Source organism: Microtus oregoni, unplaced genomic scaffold (genome assembly GCF_018167655.1).
Source record: "Microtus oregoni isolate MIOR12 unplaced genomic scaffold, Mior012 000045F_ref0000178, whole genome shotgun sequence".
NCBI classification, from domain to species: domain Eukaryota; kingdom Metazoa; phylum Chordata; class Mammalia; order Rodentia; family Cricetidae; genus Microtus; species Microtus oregoni.
Window position 1 is genome coordinate 15035117 of NW_024543219.1, and position 15953 is coordinate 15051069.

At 41.8% G+C, this 15953-nt stretch overlaps 1 protein-coding gene across 2 annotated transcripts in view; it reads left to right on the forward strand.

The window, feature by feature from the left end:
• Positions 1–15953, forward strand: part of Tmem260 (transmembrane protein 260) — a 68810-nt gene that overhangs the window by 24042 nt on the left and 28815 nt on the right. For both annotated transcript variants that reach the window (XM_041634176.1, XM_041634175.1), the window contains exons 4-8: positions 1680–1857; positions 3233–3346; positions 6331–6510; positions 9473–9513; positions 12482–12565. In XM_041634176.1, the coding sequence (XP_041490110.1) occupies positions 1680–1857; positions 3233–3346; positions 6331–6510; positions 9473–9513; positions 12482–12565 (597 nt within the window). The remainder of the gene's footprint in view (positions 1–1679; positions 1858–3232; positions 3347–6330; positions 6511–9472; positions 9514–12481; positions 12566–15953) is intronic.

Below are 15953 nucleotides of genomic sequence, written 5' to 3' on the forward strand. Positions count from 1 at the left end.
GGTGAATCTCTTTGATTTTGAGGCCAGTCTGGTCCACAGAGTGGGTTCTAGGATAGCCAGATCTACACTGAGAAACCCTGTCTTGAAAAACAAACAAACAACAAAAACAAAAACGCAAAGGACAGAAATCAATAACAAATAGAAATTAGGAAATAAGTTTGATGAGGGTGAATTTTATTATTTTTGGTTCTATCTGTCAAACTTGGTCTTCATGTATACCGTGCATGTGTTCTGCCACTGAACTAAATCCCAGTTTCTGGGTTATTGAATTTTTTTAAAGATTGATTTATTTTTTAATATTTCATATGTATGATGTTTTGCCTGTATGCATGTCGGTACACAGTGTGCATGCAGTGCCTGAGGGGGCCTGAAGAGGGCATTGGATGCTCTACATCTGATCCCTTGGAACTGGAGTTACAGATAGTTGTGAGCAGCCATGTAAGCGCTGGGAACTGAACCTGGGTCCTCTGGGAGAACAGTACACACTCTTAACCACCGAGCCATCTTTCCAGCTCCAATGTCAAAAGTTTTATTTAACTATTTTTCTAGAGTGGTTAATAGAAATCACATCATAATTTTTATATTTATTTTTTTCAGGACAGAGTTTCTCTGTGTAGCCTTGGCTGTCCTGGAACTCACTCTGTAGACGAGGCTGGCCTCAAACTCCAGTAGATCCACCTGTCTCTGCTTCCTTGAGTGCTGGGATTAAAAGCATGTGCCACTACTACTTGGCTACTTCATAATTTTTGTAAAAAAAACATCTGAAAACTAATGGCTTAGAGCAATTAATATCATAATTGTTAGGCCTAGTAATGCTACTGGATTTTCTAATACAGTTGAAATACTAAGTAATGGTTAATTGCCTAATAATGTAGAAAACTCAGTTTCTGAATTTCCAAAATTCCTGAAATAATCAGTAGTTGTTTTAAGTTTTGTGGTTATAGATTTATAGCGAGGTGGGACTTGTTCTGGCCCAACATGCTCTGGTGTGCTGGGTGGTATTCCCAATCTCAGATCGCGTGTCCACGCTAAGGTGCAGAGTCCCATGGGGTTGCTGCATGGCTCTTGTCGGCATTTAGTGAACAGTTTGTTTCCAAGTGTAATATCTAATTCTTTATGTTTCTTGAAATTTATATTCTTATCTGCCCCTTAAGAAAAATATTTATCTTCACTCTGTCTAAAGCAAAAAAGCAGTTAGAAATTAAGAGCATAGCTGCACAAGACGTTGACATCACCAAGTGCTTTGACCAAGCCCTCCGCCATCTCGCATGGGAATCCAGCGTCCATGAGGTGTGAAGTCTGAAGGGTTCTCAATGGATGTTTCACCATTTCATTAGTTTCACAGTTAAACAGATCTCAGTTTCAGCTAGGCCGTCTTCCTTTGTGGATGTTCAGGGAAATGACAGGTTTATCTGCAGCTGCTATCTCTACAGGTTTCTGACCTGGCTCAAGTCAGTTTGGTCTGAGAACTGAACCTCATTCTTTCCCTGGGCCTGTTGCTTTGTTAACGTGTGGGCCTCCGAACTAACATCTGGTGGAACTGTGTGAGGAATGTGTTGGTTGTAGTTGTTGGGAGAGGGCTGGGTGATTGTCATAATTTCTGCTGGTAGACTTTCTGAAAGAAAAATCAAGTCCGCTCCTTTTGTTGGAAAGAGATTTCATGTTATCTGTGTTTGCAGGCTTTCTGGCTCACATGCTGGAGGAATCCTTGCTGCGGGGGTGTTTTCATTTTCTCGCCTAACATGGCAGTGGTCCATTGCAGCTGAGGTTTTCAGCTTAAACAATCTGTTTGTGGGGCTGCTCATGGCGCTTACTGTGTGTTTTGAGGAGGCAGCCGCCGCAAAGGAGAGATCAAAGGTAAGCTATTTTGATCAAAGTGAAATCAGTTTTGTTTCAATTTTTAGACAGAAATGTATTTCTTTTTAACTTTGGTTTGGCCCACATTTTCTATTCTGATTCCTATTAGGGTAATCTGGGCAGGTGGAGAGACTGTCCTCAGACCCTTTGTTAGAAATGGAACTTCCCCCCTCAGGAGTTCAGAAAGTTTTGGAGAATGGGTATTATAAAATATCTAGCGAGTCCTGAGGGAGGAATGGGTTTGGTTCATACGTGTGTGTGTGTGTGTGTGTGTGTGTGTGTGTGTGTGTGTGTACACGCATGCATGTTGTGAGACCAACCCGCAGGTGGACCACCTTAAGGAATGTACTATGATAGTACGCTGATTCTTCGCTAGTCACATGGAAGAACACAGTTATAAATTATTTTTACCCAGAAGAACATCAGATGTGAAAACCAGGTCGTTCAGAGAGGACCAGCACCATGGTCATGTACAGTGTGAACGAGCCTTGTCTTCTAAGCACTTAGTCCTACACCTTGCGGGGTTGCATCATCCCAGTTCAGAAACAAAAGATACCGTGCTTTTTCTGTGGTTCCCGTAAGTCCCCAATGCTGTTAGAGTGTTTGGTTTAAAACAACCTTCTTTTCTGATTGTGCTAATGAAAAACATGTGCTATATACATGCCATCTCCTTGCTAAGGGGTGTAAGCAGGCTTTCTTGGATTCAGCTATAGGGACCATGGTAGCAAACTTAACTCCAAATATAAAGAAAAGTAGGAATTTCTAACCAAAGATCTGGCAGGGAATCAGTGAAAGATACAGATAGAGGGGATTTTGGGCCAAACCAAGTTCGCAAGATTCTTGGGAGGGAGCAGGCCCCGATGAGATTTGGAGTGTGATGGGTGTGTAAGTGGGCGTTCAAGATCTGTGCTGCAAAGTGGACAGTGGAGAAGAGCTCGAAGGGGCCTGCCTGCAGTGTGCTCAAGGAGAGGATCCTAATCAGTTATGAAACAACTGCATGTTCCATAACAACGAAAAGCCCCTCTGAGAGAAGCAGAGTTCTAAATAAAGTTTTATTTACCAAGCAGGAAAAGAAGTAAAGCAGAATTACTGAGCGTTGGTGACAGACTTCAGCTAGGAATTACATAGTATCCCGTCATTGTGGGGGCTCCCAGGAGTCAGTGTGAAGGTGGTCTTCGGGTCAGAACAGGGTTTTGTGAGAATGGAGAGAAATTACCCAGCACACTGCTGACCAGTTGATGAGACGCTTTGCATCTTGGGGCTTGCTTGGCTCTCGTTGCCTGGCACACAGAAGCTTTGCAGGTGCATGGGGACTTTTACTGCTGTGTTGAGTTCTAGGGGATGTTCTGACTAGTGTTTCTTTTCTCGTTCTCAGATAGCAGTTGTTGGTGCTTTCTCCTGTGGCCTTAGCTTGTGTAACCAGCACACAATCGTACTCTATGTTTTATGCATAATACCCTGGATTCTCTTCCGACTTCTGAAAGAGAAGGTAGGTTTTTTCTTTTATTAAAAAAATTAAAATTCATACTATTTCATATAGGTCCAATTCAGCATTTGTGTTATCTGAAAAATTAGGGCTTTAATGTTTCTTGAGTTTTATGTAACACATAAATGACCTGGGGCTTTAACGATATTGACTTTAAAAAGAGGATTTACACAATTATGCAATATTGATTGTGGTGGCATCTGGCCGACTTCATGATTTTCCTCATGATTCTTGACAGCACCTCAGTGAGGAGAAACAGAAGGGACTGAGAGCAGCAATATCAAGGTTTCTAACTGGTTTTCTTGTATGCACGTCCTAAAATTCTAGGCAGTCAGGCACCGGCTCTTCATTCTTCCAGTGCCGTCTGTGTGCCCGCTTGCTCCAGGTGCTGGAGCTGGAGACACAGCAGCGTTGCTGATGTGAACTCACTGAAGTCAGAAGTGATAGTCTGTCTCCTCAGAGCCCGCAGAATTCCTCCTTATAATTGAAAACTGCTCATTTCCCTTTTATCTTTCTCTGAAAGAAAACATTGTTGTTAATTAACATGGCAGAGAGAACAATGCAGACTTTTCTTTGTTAGAGGCTGGGAGATCCAGGCAGGAGAAGGCAGGGAGTGAGTCCGTAGTGACCTGTGGGCAGGAAGCAAATGTCCTGAGTCCTGTGTGAGCTCCTCCAGAACCGCGGCCATTTGTAAAGCAGTGCTGGGCGCTCACTGTACTTGTTGTTTCTCTGTCAACAAACTCAGTGACATTTACCTCGCATTATCTGTTAATTATACCAACTACAATTGGAATTATAATGGAAAACACATAAAGCATATAATAAAATTATTAGGAAATAAGTATACTAAAGCTTTAAATAATTATATTTACTATACTTTAGCACATCTTGCTAACAAAGCAAAAGAGGGTACTGTGGAGATTATAAAATTCTTATTATGTGATTATAAAAAGGAAACAATAGTGGCCAAAAGGAACTTTCTCTTAGAATTTAGTCCAGTGACGACAATCATATAAGTCCTCACATGGGGGATGCTAAACAGCTTAACCAAAACTTTTTAGACTGTTCTTTATTGATGTTTGGCTCTTTAACCCAAGGTTTCCGTGCTAACAGTGTGGTTTAATAGCGTATACAGAAGCTCTTTGTGTAAGTCTTGGATAATAGATGAAGACATGTCTAGATGTGGTGGTACATAACTGTAACCCCGGCATGCAGGAGTCACAAGCAGAAGGTCTGGAGTTTGAGGCCAATCTAGGCTACACAGGGAGTTTAAAGGCAGCCAGGTTTCTGTCTCAAAATATATGAATTTAGGGCAAACCGTTAACATTAAAGACTATAATTCAATAACGGGTTTTCTATGGGATATAAACTGAGGCAGCACATCTGCTTTTCCTGAGTCGGTGGGGACCTGGAGGGGTGGACAGGCAGCCCTGCCTGCTCTAGTTTCAGACTTCTGACCTCAGCAGAGTAGGTTTAGTTTATGGGAAGCACCTGCTGGTTGATTGGAAGACAAGCCATATAAGTTGGGTGAAGTGTTTAGGACTCAAGGTTAACACTGTAGAGCCTGGGCTAAGGACTATTGCTCTGTCCTGGGGTAGGCTACTGATGAGTGCTTGGACTTGGGCAGTGTGACTCTTCAACGTGGCTCTTTCAATTCCATTAACTAGCAGAAGGGAAGTCAAGGGATCCTGGGTAGTAATTTGTGTGTGCTTGTGTGTGTTTCTACAGGTTTACGTAGGTATATGTATATGTGTGCATTTATACTGAAACCCAATCCCACCATCAAACCATTCTATATTTGTGAAGGGAGAAGTCCCTGTCAGGTGATCACAGTGTACAGCCAGGACAGGGAAGCTCTGCCCATCCATCTGTGACAACCCTCATGTAGTTGTCCCTGGCTACTTCTTATACAAAAGGAAAACAATATAATAACTGTTTTTGTTGCAATTCTAAATTCAACTTTATAATGCGCAGTGCCTCCAAAACTGCAAACATCCACTTGCCTAGCCCCACTTTTAAAAAGAGCAGCTACTGCTGTCAGATGACTGCTCTGCTGTTCTCATGCCGTGACTTTTGTGTGTCTCGTTTCCGCTGGAGAAGTCACAAGTGAGATTAGTGCTATAAGAAAACGCTTCCTTTTCAATTAAGAATGTTTGTATTAAAATGCAAAGAGAAGTTGGCTGCTTGTTCTACGATATCTGCCGGTTGAGTCCTGGCTCTTATATTCATTCCCACAGATAAATTTCTCATTTTATAAGGGAAAAGGGTGGAAGTTTTCAGTTCTGGTATTTATAAGAGATCCCCTTTCCCAGTTATTAAAGCAAACAAGGCTTGAATGTTTCTAGAATGCCGAAATTCATATTGTTTGGACTTAATCTTTGTAATTGTTTTCATACTGTTTTGTTTTAGACATGCACAGGTGAGGGTTCCTCCGGTGGAGCACGGGAAACAACATGGGTTACACGGAACAACAAATTCCTTTTGTGTTCCATTAAACATAGGGGAGAGAAATGGGGATAAAAGCTAGCTTTGTCTACACCAAACGCTTCTGTGAAATGTCCAAAGCTCTGGAAAGAATTACGTCATCACTGTGTAATGAAGTTTACAGTTAAAGTCACTTCTGATGATGAAGATGAATTAGCATAAGATAGTATTGGGGCCAGATAGCATACAGTCACTTCCAAGTGGTTCATCTCAACAGTGTCATGCTGCATGGCGTGGTTTAAATGGAAAAGATGCAGCACACTGATACTTAGTCCTTGTGATATTTGCTCCACTCTGGTTTGCCATGAAAAGGAATCGAGACTGATGCAATTTTCTAGTAATCCTCAGTAATCAGAAGGTTTAGCATAGTGTTGTTCTGTGGTGACAATATAAATCGAGAGATCAGCTTTAAGCAAACACAGTTGACGTTTTTCCTGATGTGGTTTTGAAGTTCAGGACAAATGGACGGAAATAAACATGCCCCACTGTGTGCTTCTGTGCAGGAGCTGGCCGTTAGCTCTCTGTTGAGGCTGGCTCTGGCCTTCTCTGCCGGCCTGCTGCCCTATGTCTACCTGCCTGTGTCATCCTACCTCAATCGCGCCCGCTGGACCTGGGGGGACCAGACGACACTGCGGGGCTTCCTGACACATTTCCTCCGGGAGGAGTATGGAACATTCAGTCTGGTAAGCTCACGATTAAGCCGGCCCAGGAAACAAGTGGTGCAGCTGTGTTTGGTCTGCACCTTGACTAAAAGAGCAGTGCATAGGATTGTTAGTCCCTTGGAATGTGACTCTTCACCTGTGCTGCTCACCTGTGCTGCTCACCTGTGCTGCTCACCTGTGCTGCTCACCTGTGCTGTTCACCTGTGCTGCTCACCTGTGCTGCTCACTGTGGTGACAGTCCCCCGACACATGCTCTGTTTAGTTTTTAACTCTATGAGTCAGTGTCTTACTCCGTAGCATAGGCTCGCTTCCAGCTTACCATCTCTGTGCCGCCACTTCCCGTGCTGAAGTTATCATTGTGTACCGCCCTTGGACTTAGCCTTTCCTTCTCATTTATTTATAATTCTATTTTTAAAAATTTGGGGGCCTTTTTATGTGCATGGGAGTTTTGCCTTAATGTATTTCTGTCCACCATGTGTGTTTACTGCCCATGGAGACCAGAAGAGGATGCTGGGTCTCCTGGCTCCAGAGTTGCATGTGAACCACCATGTGGAAGCTGGGAGTCTTAAACAATGAGCCATTTTCTCCAGCCCCAAGATGTCCTTTCCTTGATGAATAGAATTCATGTTACTGCTTAGTGTTAAATGGAAAAGCAGTCTGTAAGATTCATTAGAGGAAGGTACGTTTCCGAAGTTAGAGGCAGTGTTCTTTAGAGTTCAGCAGGCCTGCTTTCCCTGAGGCATGGAGGGAAAAGTCATTGTAATTGCAAAAGGATACAGGAAAGGGGAAATGAAGATATATTTTAATATAGACAGTGGTGTTGGGGTTTCCTCAGATGCTTGTATTCTGTGTTTTGTTTATGAAAGTAAATTTCAGAAGACTCCGTAGTGATACCATTGACAAACTTCCAAATCTCTCAGAAGTTGACCTTACTGTTCGAGGCCACATACAAGAGTAGGGAAGCTTTTTCTGAACTGTGGAAGTGCGGCCAGGCAAGATGGCATAGGAGGTCACAAGTTCCAGGCCAGATGTCTGTCGTGAGACCTCTGAGTCTACAAGTAAACACATATGAAGTGGGTAGTAATTCAGGAAGGAGGGACCTGCAAGAGTTTGTGATATTCCTGATTGTACTGATGAGGTTTTGTTTCTTTGTATCTTTGTCATTTGTTTGCTTTTAAAGAGAGATGCCTGTTTGGGCAGAAACTTCACCCAGCCCCTGAGTTGCCTCAGTCCAGACTCCACCTCCGAGAAAGCCCAACGATGACCCCCCCCCCCTGCCCCGCACCCCAGAGATGCTCAAGACCACTCCCACAGGCTATTTAAACTGCCTCCCAGAGAATAAACATGTGATTTTCCGGTCTTCCTTCCCTGGCTCCTCTCTAGGGGGCTGGAAGGCCACCCAGAAGTGTTGCTATCCATTACCTGGGCTTTTTCTAATTCCATTTGATTTGGTCTGATTTGGATTATTGCATTGGCAGAGAGTTTTATCAGGGTGCAAAACTTTTCATCAGCTCAGTGATTAAGAACACTCCCTGATCTTCCAAAGGTCCTGAGTTCAATTCCCAGCAACCTTATGGTGGCTCACAACCATCTGTAATGAGATTTGGTGCCCTTTAGAGAAAGAGACCTGGTCAGTCATCCTCATCAACTTAGACCATGAAACCCAATATGGACAAGTTCAACAGAACTGCCATGTACAGGCTGCCCTTGCATGCTTCAGCACTGCCAGGACATAAATTTCAAAGTTTTAAAATTCTCCCTGTGTAGCCCAGGCTGTCCTAGAACTCCCAGTGCTGGTTTTAAAGCCTCATAACAAGCTAGGTTTTGTTTCCTGAATGGTTAACCTGAAGATTTATTTCTTTATCCTTTAAGTATTCATTTTGTGTGTGTGTGTGTGTGTGTGTACATATATATGATATCTAGGAAATACTTCATTATAGAAGAGATTAATAAAAAAGAATAATTGTAGCTGGGCGGTGGTGGCGCACGCCTTTAATCCCAGCACTCGGGAGGCAGAGGCAGGCGGATCTCTGTGAGTTCGAGGCCAGCCTGGTCTACAAGAGCTAGTTCCAGGACAGGAACCAAAAAAGCTACGGAGAAATCCTGTCTCGGAAAAATAAAAAAAAAAGAATAATTGTTAATTACTACTTGATGTAGAGAGTTGGTTTAATCTGTAAAATGTAGATTGAAGCTAACAAGCTGGCCCAGCAGATGAGGGAGTTTGCTGCCAATCCTGTTGATCTGAGTTCAACCCCTAGAACCCACATCCACATGATAGACTCCCATCGGTTGTCCTCTGACGTCCACACGCAAGCCATTGTGTAATACGCGTGCACAGACACGTGATAGATGTATGCAAAAAGCTTTTCGTTTTTTAGCAGCAGATGCTTCATTTGAATTCAGGTCTTCTGCTTGCTCCGAGTTGACTTTTTAAGAAGTGTAGCCGGGCGGTGGTGGCGCACGCCTTTAATCCCAGCACTTGGGAGGCAGAAGCAGGCGGATCTCTGTGAGTTCGAAACCAGCCTGGTCTACAAGAGCTAGTTCCAGGACAGGCTCCAAAACCACAGAGAAACCCTGTCTCGAAAAACCAAAAAAAAAAAAAAAAAAAAAAAAAAAAAAGAAGTGTAGGTTGAGGGTACTCTCGGATTTAAGATTGTATCATCACACAGTGCTGAGAACTGGGGCTGTCAGGCCCTCATTACAGCCCTAAGAGCAGGAAGACTGCCGCAGACATGTAACAGTGAGGTCTCTGCCTGACGGCATTCCTTCAGCAACAGCTGAACTGAGTTCTAGCCAGTTCTAAAGTTTTTTAAGGTGCCCAAGATTAGTTTTCACTGGTTCTGAACTTCAGCGAAGCTTCAAAGACTGAGTAAGGAAAAACATTGGGTTGTATATTTAAAATATGAAGCTCATTAAAAGTGCAGTCATCTGACAAAGAAGCTTTGGTTTAATGCTTGTACAAATGAACGTTTCTGTTTTTTAGGCCAAATCTGAAATAGGATCCAGTGTATCTACAATACTACTGTGAGTATGGTTTTAAAACTATCATAAGTCAATTTTCTGTTATCTATTTGGGGAGGTTTCTTATTAGTTCCTTTCTTTATTAAGAAGTATGTCCGAGAAGTAGTTTTCACCTCCACGATTTATTGCAGTGTGGGAGGCCAGTGGGAGACTGGCCAGGACCGAAAACCACATGTCCCACCTGCGTGCAAGATGCCCATATGGGGTTGGGTTGACAGTGACTTCCTCTTCCCTGTGGCTTTCCTGTTACCTGTCTCTTAGGGTCGTTTGGAAGGTTGCATTCATCACGATTTGAATACTTTTCTTATTATTTTGGCTTGAATTCTTATTTAATCCTTTAGAGCTGAATATATATAATCTCTTATAACTTTCTTTTGGCTGTCATAAGCTGTATTTTTGACTTTCATATTTTAATATCTAACCTTATTAGAGGCAGCTTAAGCAAATATATGTCATATGTATTAACCAATGGTTTTCTTTGAAGAATGGATTAATGTTTGCTTTAAAACCTATAGAGATTAAAGCTCTTGAAAACTATCCATGTCAACTTTAAAAATTATCAATACCAATTATAATTCTTCGAATAATGAAATTTTAGGATACAAGTTTTTTATAATATTGATGTGATTTTTTTAGTTTCTGCTTTGGAACACTCTGGACTGTGTACAAGAAAAATCTATCTCTATCTATCTATCTGTCTGTCTGTCTGTCTATCATCCATCTATCTCTTATCTGTCTGTCTGTCAATCCATCCGTCAGTCTGTCTTAAACAAGGACTAGCTTTATAGCGCAAGCTAGCCTGTAACAGGAAATCCTTCTGCCTCAGCTAGAATAAAGTATATGTGCCCCCCATTGTCAGTGATTATCAACAGATTCCTCTCTCCCTTTATTTTTTAGAATTAGGGTCTTAGTATGTAACTCAAACTGGCCCTTGAACTCACAGTTCTCCTGTCTCAGCCTCCAATGTGCTGGTTAACTACAATACTTAATAGTTTTCCTTTGTTTTTAATTTTTTTTCACTATTCCAAAATAGGATATATAATCATAGAAATTTTTGGAATACAAGTAAACCAAAACAAGAAAATTAAAATGACGTTTAATTTCTTTTTAAATTGATTTTTATTGAGCTCTACATTTTTCTCTGCTCCCTTTCCTGCCTCTCCCCTTCCCTTCAATCCTCTCCCATGGTCCCCATGCTCCCAGTTTACTCAGAAGATCTTGTCTTTTTCTACTTCCCATGTAGATTAGATCCATGTATATGACCTTTAATTTCAACATGCAAGGATAATAACTGTTACCGGTATGTTAATATTTTATTGATATTTTTGCAGTCTTTTATAATTTGTTTTTTTAAAGTGGATTCATAAGAAACATATACTTTTGTTACTCTATTTTCAGTTCAGAGCAGATCTTGAAAATATGTCTGTGCTATCATTAGTTTTCTCTCAACTGAATTACAATATTTCTTTGAATGTTTGACACAACTTATACAGTACTTTCTTATGGAGAGGTAGAGAAGGGGGAAAGGGGGAGGAGGAGAAGGAGGAGGAGGAGAAGGGAGAGAAGGTGAGAAGGAGCCTATTTCCTCTTTAGACAGATTACCAGTGCCTCTAAGTCAGCTCAAGTAGACTCCTTGCTCCTCTCAGCCTTCCCTGGATTGCTGCTGTGTTTGACCTCAGTTCTCACATGAACTCCAGTGAACTCTGAAGCACATATGCAGCTTATACAAGTCACACATAATAGGTTCCTCTTTCGGACTTACTAAAGACGAGCTGTGAGACGTCCTGTGCAGAACAAAGACTGCTCAGAAAATGAGTGGTCACATCCATACCCTGAGCCAATCACCATGCGTGCTGGAGACAGTTCTCACACTGAGGGAAATAATTCCTGGAGTGAGCTGTGTCGGGTGGATAAGTCGTTGAAAAAGGAGAGGAATAATCAACTACAAGAGCGGCCTTCACAGTGATGGAACGTTGTCATCGACCCTTTTCCAGTCAAGCAAATTTAAGTCTTTACCCATGAATACCTGTAAATTGCAATCCTGTACAGGAAATTACTGAACCTAACCTAACTCTGACATTGTTTAGAGTTTACATTTAAGCAATAGATGTCTAAGAATTCATTTTGAATCTGACTTTATTTCTTTTGAAGAAATGGGCCTCATTCTAGAATCCATTTATTTTTCAAGTGTATTTATAAATGAGTGAGGGTAGATTGTCATAGTAGATGTGTCTCCGTGAGTAAAATACTCATTGTATAGCTTCCATAATTATGGCTTGACATTTTATCCAGGAAAATCGCCAGTAGGGAGAACAATGTCTCCTTAGTTTGTAGATGTGTTTCTTGGTGTAGAGATTAAATAGTGTGGCAGTTTTAGGACTCACATAGCACTTGAAAGTGCTCATTGGTTAATGGAAGGATTTAGCACAATTATACAAAATAAGATGAACACTTTTCTCTGAGATTCTTAACCACTTTCCAAAACAAATAATGTGGAAAATGAGGAAGCTGCTTAAGGAAGAAGATAACCCGGAAAGAATGGCACAATCCCTCCTCTTGGCCTTTTTCCCTTTTATAATTGGATCTTCAGAATTTTATTTGAATGGTTAAGTCACCAGTGGCTGTGTCTGTACTAGCAAGAGAAACTCTGAAGTTCCCTTCAAAATCACTCTCTTCTGAGCCGTTCAGAAGATCCTATGCTCTAAACTACTTTCAATCCTAAATTCTATGTGCTGAAAACCAAATACCGCAATCAGAAAATGTCTTAGAACTGGTTGACTTTTTCAGTGATACTTCTCAACCCCTTTCAAAATTTGAAGGAAGAAAAAATAATTTTAAAATATGACCACAGTCCTTAGAGTGGTTGTGTGTATAATTGCATATTTTATTGATAATATACTTTTGTGAAATTTACTGAACTACTTTTATGCCAACAATAAAGTACTTTGTTTTCTGGCTTTTTGTTTTTCAGTTCACAAATAATAAACATGAAGACCGAACTTTCATTTAACATCCAAGCTCTTGCAGTTTGGGCAAATATATGTTTAACTAGAAAGTGAGTAATGTTCCCTTTGCTCCTGTGCGTCCCGTGTTCTCATGTTGAACCTGTGTCTTATATGTTACTGTAGAGTGCTACCAGTATTGTCTTACATTTAGAATAACTCCTAACCATTTCTGCTTTCGTTAGGGTTTCTACTGCTGTGAAGGGACACCATGACCACAGTAACTCCTATAAAGGAGAGCATTTAGTCCGGGTAGCTTACGGTTTCAGAGGTTTTTCCATTGTCACCATGGTGGAACATGGCATGTGGTGAAGTAATAAGGGCGGCGGAGGGGCTGCGTCCCCAACACCTCAGCTGCCTGCCCGGCTAGCTTATGCCCCGAAATAATTACACGGACACTGTATTCCTCCAAACACTGCCTGGCCCATTCTCTTCTAGGCTAATTCTCACATATTAATTTAGCCCACCTCTAATCATCTGTATGTAGCACCCCAAGGTGTGCTTACCGGGGAGATTCCAGCCTAGTCCATCCTGGGTCGGAGCTTCATCCCGGGAGCGGGGAGCGGGGCATGGCGTCTCTCTCTGAGGCGTCTGCTCCCAAGAGAGCTGTGGAGTCTCTGAGCTCACTTCCTCTTCCTCCCAGCGTTCTGTTCTGTTTACTCCTCCCACCTATCCTCTAACCAATAAAATGGGCCAGGGCAGTGCCTTTATTAGCCAATGACCTTCCTCCATCATTTCCCCTTTTTCGGTTTAAACAAAAAAAAAGGCTTTAACATAGCAAAATTACATATAATAAAACAGTTATCAAGTAAAAGTTACAATAATCTTTATCATAACTAAGGAAAACTATAACTATAACTAACTATTCTTAACTCCATCAAAGACTCAAGAAAGATATAATATTACCTAAGTAAACAAGAACTAAGAAACTTCAAACTCTAGAAATGACAAAGACATCTCGCTGCCTGGACAGTCACCCAAAGTTCTTTTGTACCGTTGGGGCATCCATCTTCAGCCTTCAGGCCCATGGTATCCAGCAGACATTTCCATAAAGCAGGAAAATTCAAAGTCAGTTCAGTCACTATCTGTTGTGTCCTGCAGAATGTCTCGCAGACTCTTTCAAAATGAATCAGGAACCCTGAAAGATCATCTCACCTTAGGCAAGTTCAGTGGTCCTCTCTCTGCAGGTTCTCTGTGTCCAGTTTATGCAATAGTCCAGGCAAGAGCAGTTTCTTGCCCAAATGGCTATCAAAACTCCATAACGAGCCTCTTCGATGCCCATCTTCCTCTTGAAGTGGATTGGTGCTGCCAGGAGCAGAGTGTCTCATTGTTATGAAAAGTCCTCAGTTATTAAAACATTAAATGTCCTATTCTGTAATCTTTGAAAGACATGAAGAATGTCTATCTAAAATATATCTCTATATATCTAGAAAATCTAACTAACATGACTACAAGCTTTACTATTATCGATGATTGTCCATTAACAACCTATATTTCTTAATTATACAGTACATATTTAAATGAACTACACAATCACAATACCTTAATCAAAATCAGAAACACTTATACCTATAACAAAATTGACCTTAAATCTCTCTCAATAAAGCAAAATCTATACTAATGTAAATTATTCATATCTATATCATATCCCCCTTTAAATGTAAAAGGACGTTTATAAACCATATTTGGGAACATGGACGCAGTTTTTTCTCTCCAAACTGCTTCCTGCTGAATGGGGGCTTCGTTAATTAGGTCTTTCATGGCATAACCTGTGTGCTAGTTTCATCTCAGTTGGCAGTTGAGCGAAGCAATTTTTTGAAGGCGTTCACACCAACCCTTCAGGAAGGCGTGGTCCATCATACCAAAACGGAATAGAAGAAATGAACAGCATCTCATCCTCTGTGAAAACAAAATAAGAAACTCCTTTCCAAAGCATCATGTCCTTAGATCCAAATTTCAAAGTCAAGGCATTTTCAAAATATCTATGTTGGATTAGTTCAGCAGCATTTATAAATAAATATCTTTTAGCAGCTGTTGCTCCTTCCTCAGCATTCAAACAATTCAAAGAGAGCATAATAGCATACAGTATCAAAATTCTCTGTTTATTTTCCATCTTTGTACAGCTTTGTTTTAACCTCTATTTCGTTTATTTTTACTTTTAACTTTTTGGTTTTTGAGACAGGTTCTCTGTATCTTTGACCTGAAGTAACTCTGTAGACCAGGCTGTCCTTGAGCTCTCAGAGATCCGCCTGTCTCTGCCTTCCAGGCATTGGGATTAAAGGTGTAAACTACTACACCTTGAACTCACAGAGATCTGTTTGCCTCTGCCTTCTAGGCACTGGGATTAAAGGAGTGTGCTACCACACACAACAACTCTCTTCCTTTTTTTTTTTAACTTTAAGAACTTTAAATTTTAGTCTGCATATATTTTTAACACACTTCAAACCATTTAGAAATTTTCTTTGTCTTTAAAGCTCTCTTTACTGTATATCTCTCTTTTTCTGACCACACGAGCCTTTAAATTACTGAGCAATATGGGTAGGATTAAAGGCGTGGCTTTGCCAGCTAGATCCAGTCCATTCCTTAGCTTTGCAGCCTCATGGCTGAGGTACCGGCCAGAGCCGCATTCAGTGCCACAAGACTACAGTGTTTCAATGTCCCTGTCAGCAGGTGAGCTTAAGCAGCCTGTACTTGCAAACTGCACGAACCGCCTGTGTAAAAGAGTCAGAGTTTGCCCTGGCAGGACAGCCCAGAAAGCCGGCATTTTTAAACGGCATAGCTTTTTTCCTGCTATGGCTGAAAACCGAATAGCATGTGTTCAGCTTTTCGTCAACACCGTTTAAGTGTTTCGTGGCAGGACCTCTTAATGAGCTGCAGGCTTTGCAGCTAAAGCTGAGTCAGGAAGCCTCTCTTAGATGAGGCACTTGCTTGCCTCTAGCAAGCAGAGTAGAACCGAGAAATTGCTGCTACCAAGAAACCAGGCACAATGCTTTCATTTTGTTCTAGAATTACTTCCCAAGCTGTCTCAGGCTTTATGTGGAAGCAGTTGCCCACGTGGGCGCCATATGAAGTAATAAGGGCGGCGGAGGGGCTGCGTCCCCAACACCCCAGCCGCCTGCCCGGCTAGCTTATGCCCCGAAATAATTACACGGACACTGTATTCCTCCAAACACTGCCTGGCCCATTCTCTTCTAGGCTAATTCTCACATATTAATTTAGCCCACCTCTAATCATCTGTATGTAGCACCCCAAGGTGTGCTTACCGGGGAGATTCCAGCCTAGTCCATCCTGGGTCGGAGCTTCATCCCGGGAGCGGGGAGCGGGGCATGGCGTCTCTCTCTGAGGCATCTGCTCCCGAGAGAGCTGTGGAGTCTCTGAGCTCACTTCCTCTTCCTCCCAGCGTTCTGTTCTGTTTACTCCTCCCACCTATCCTCTAACCAA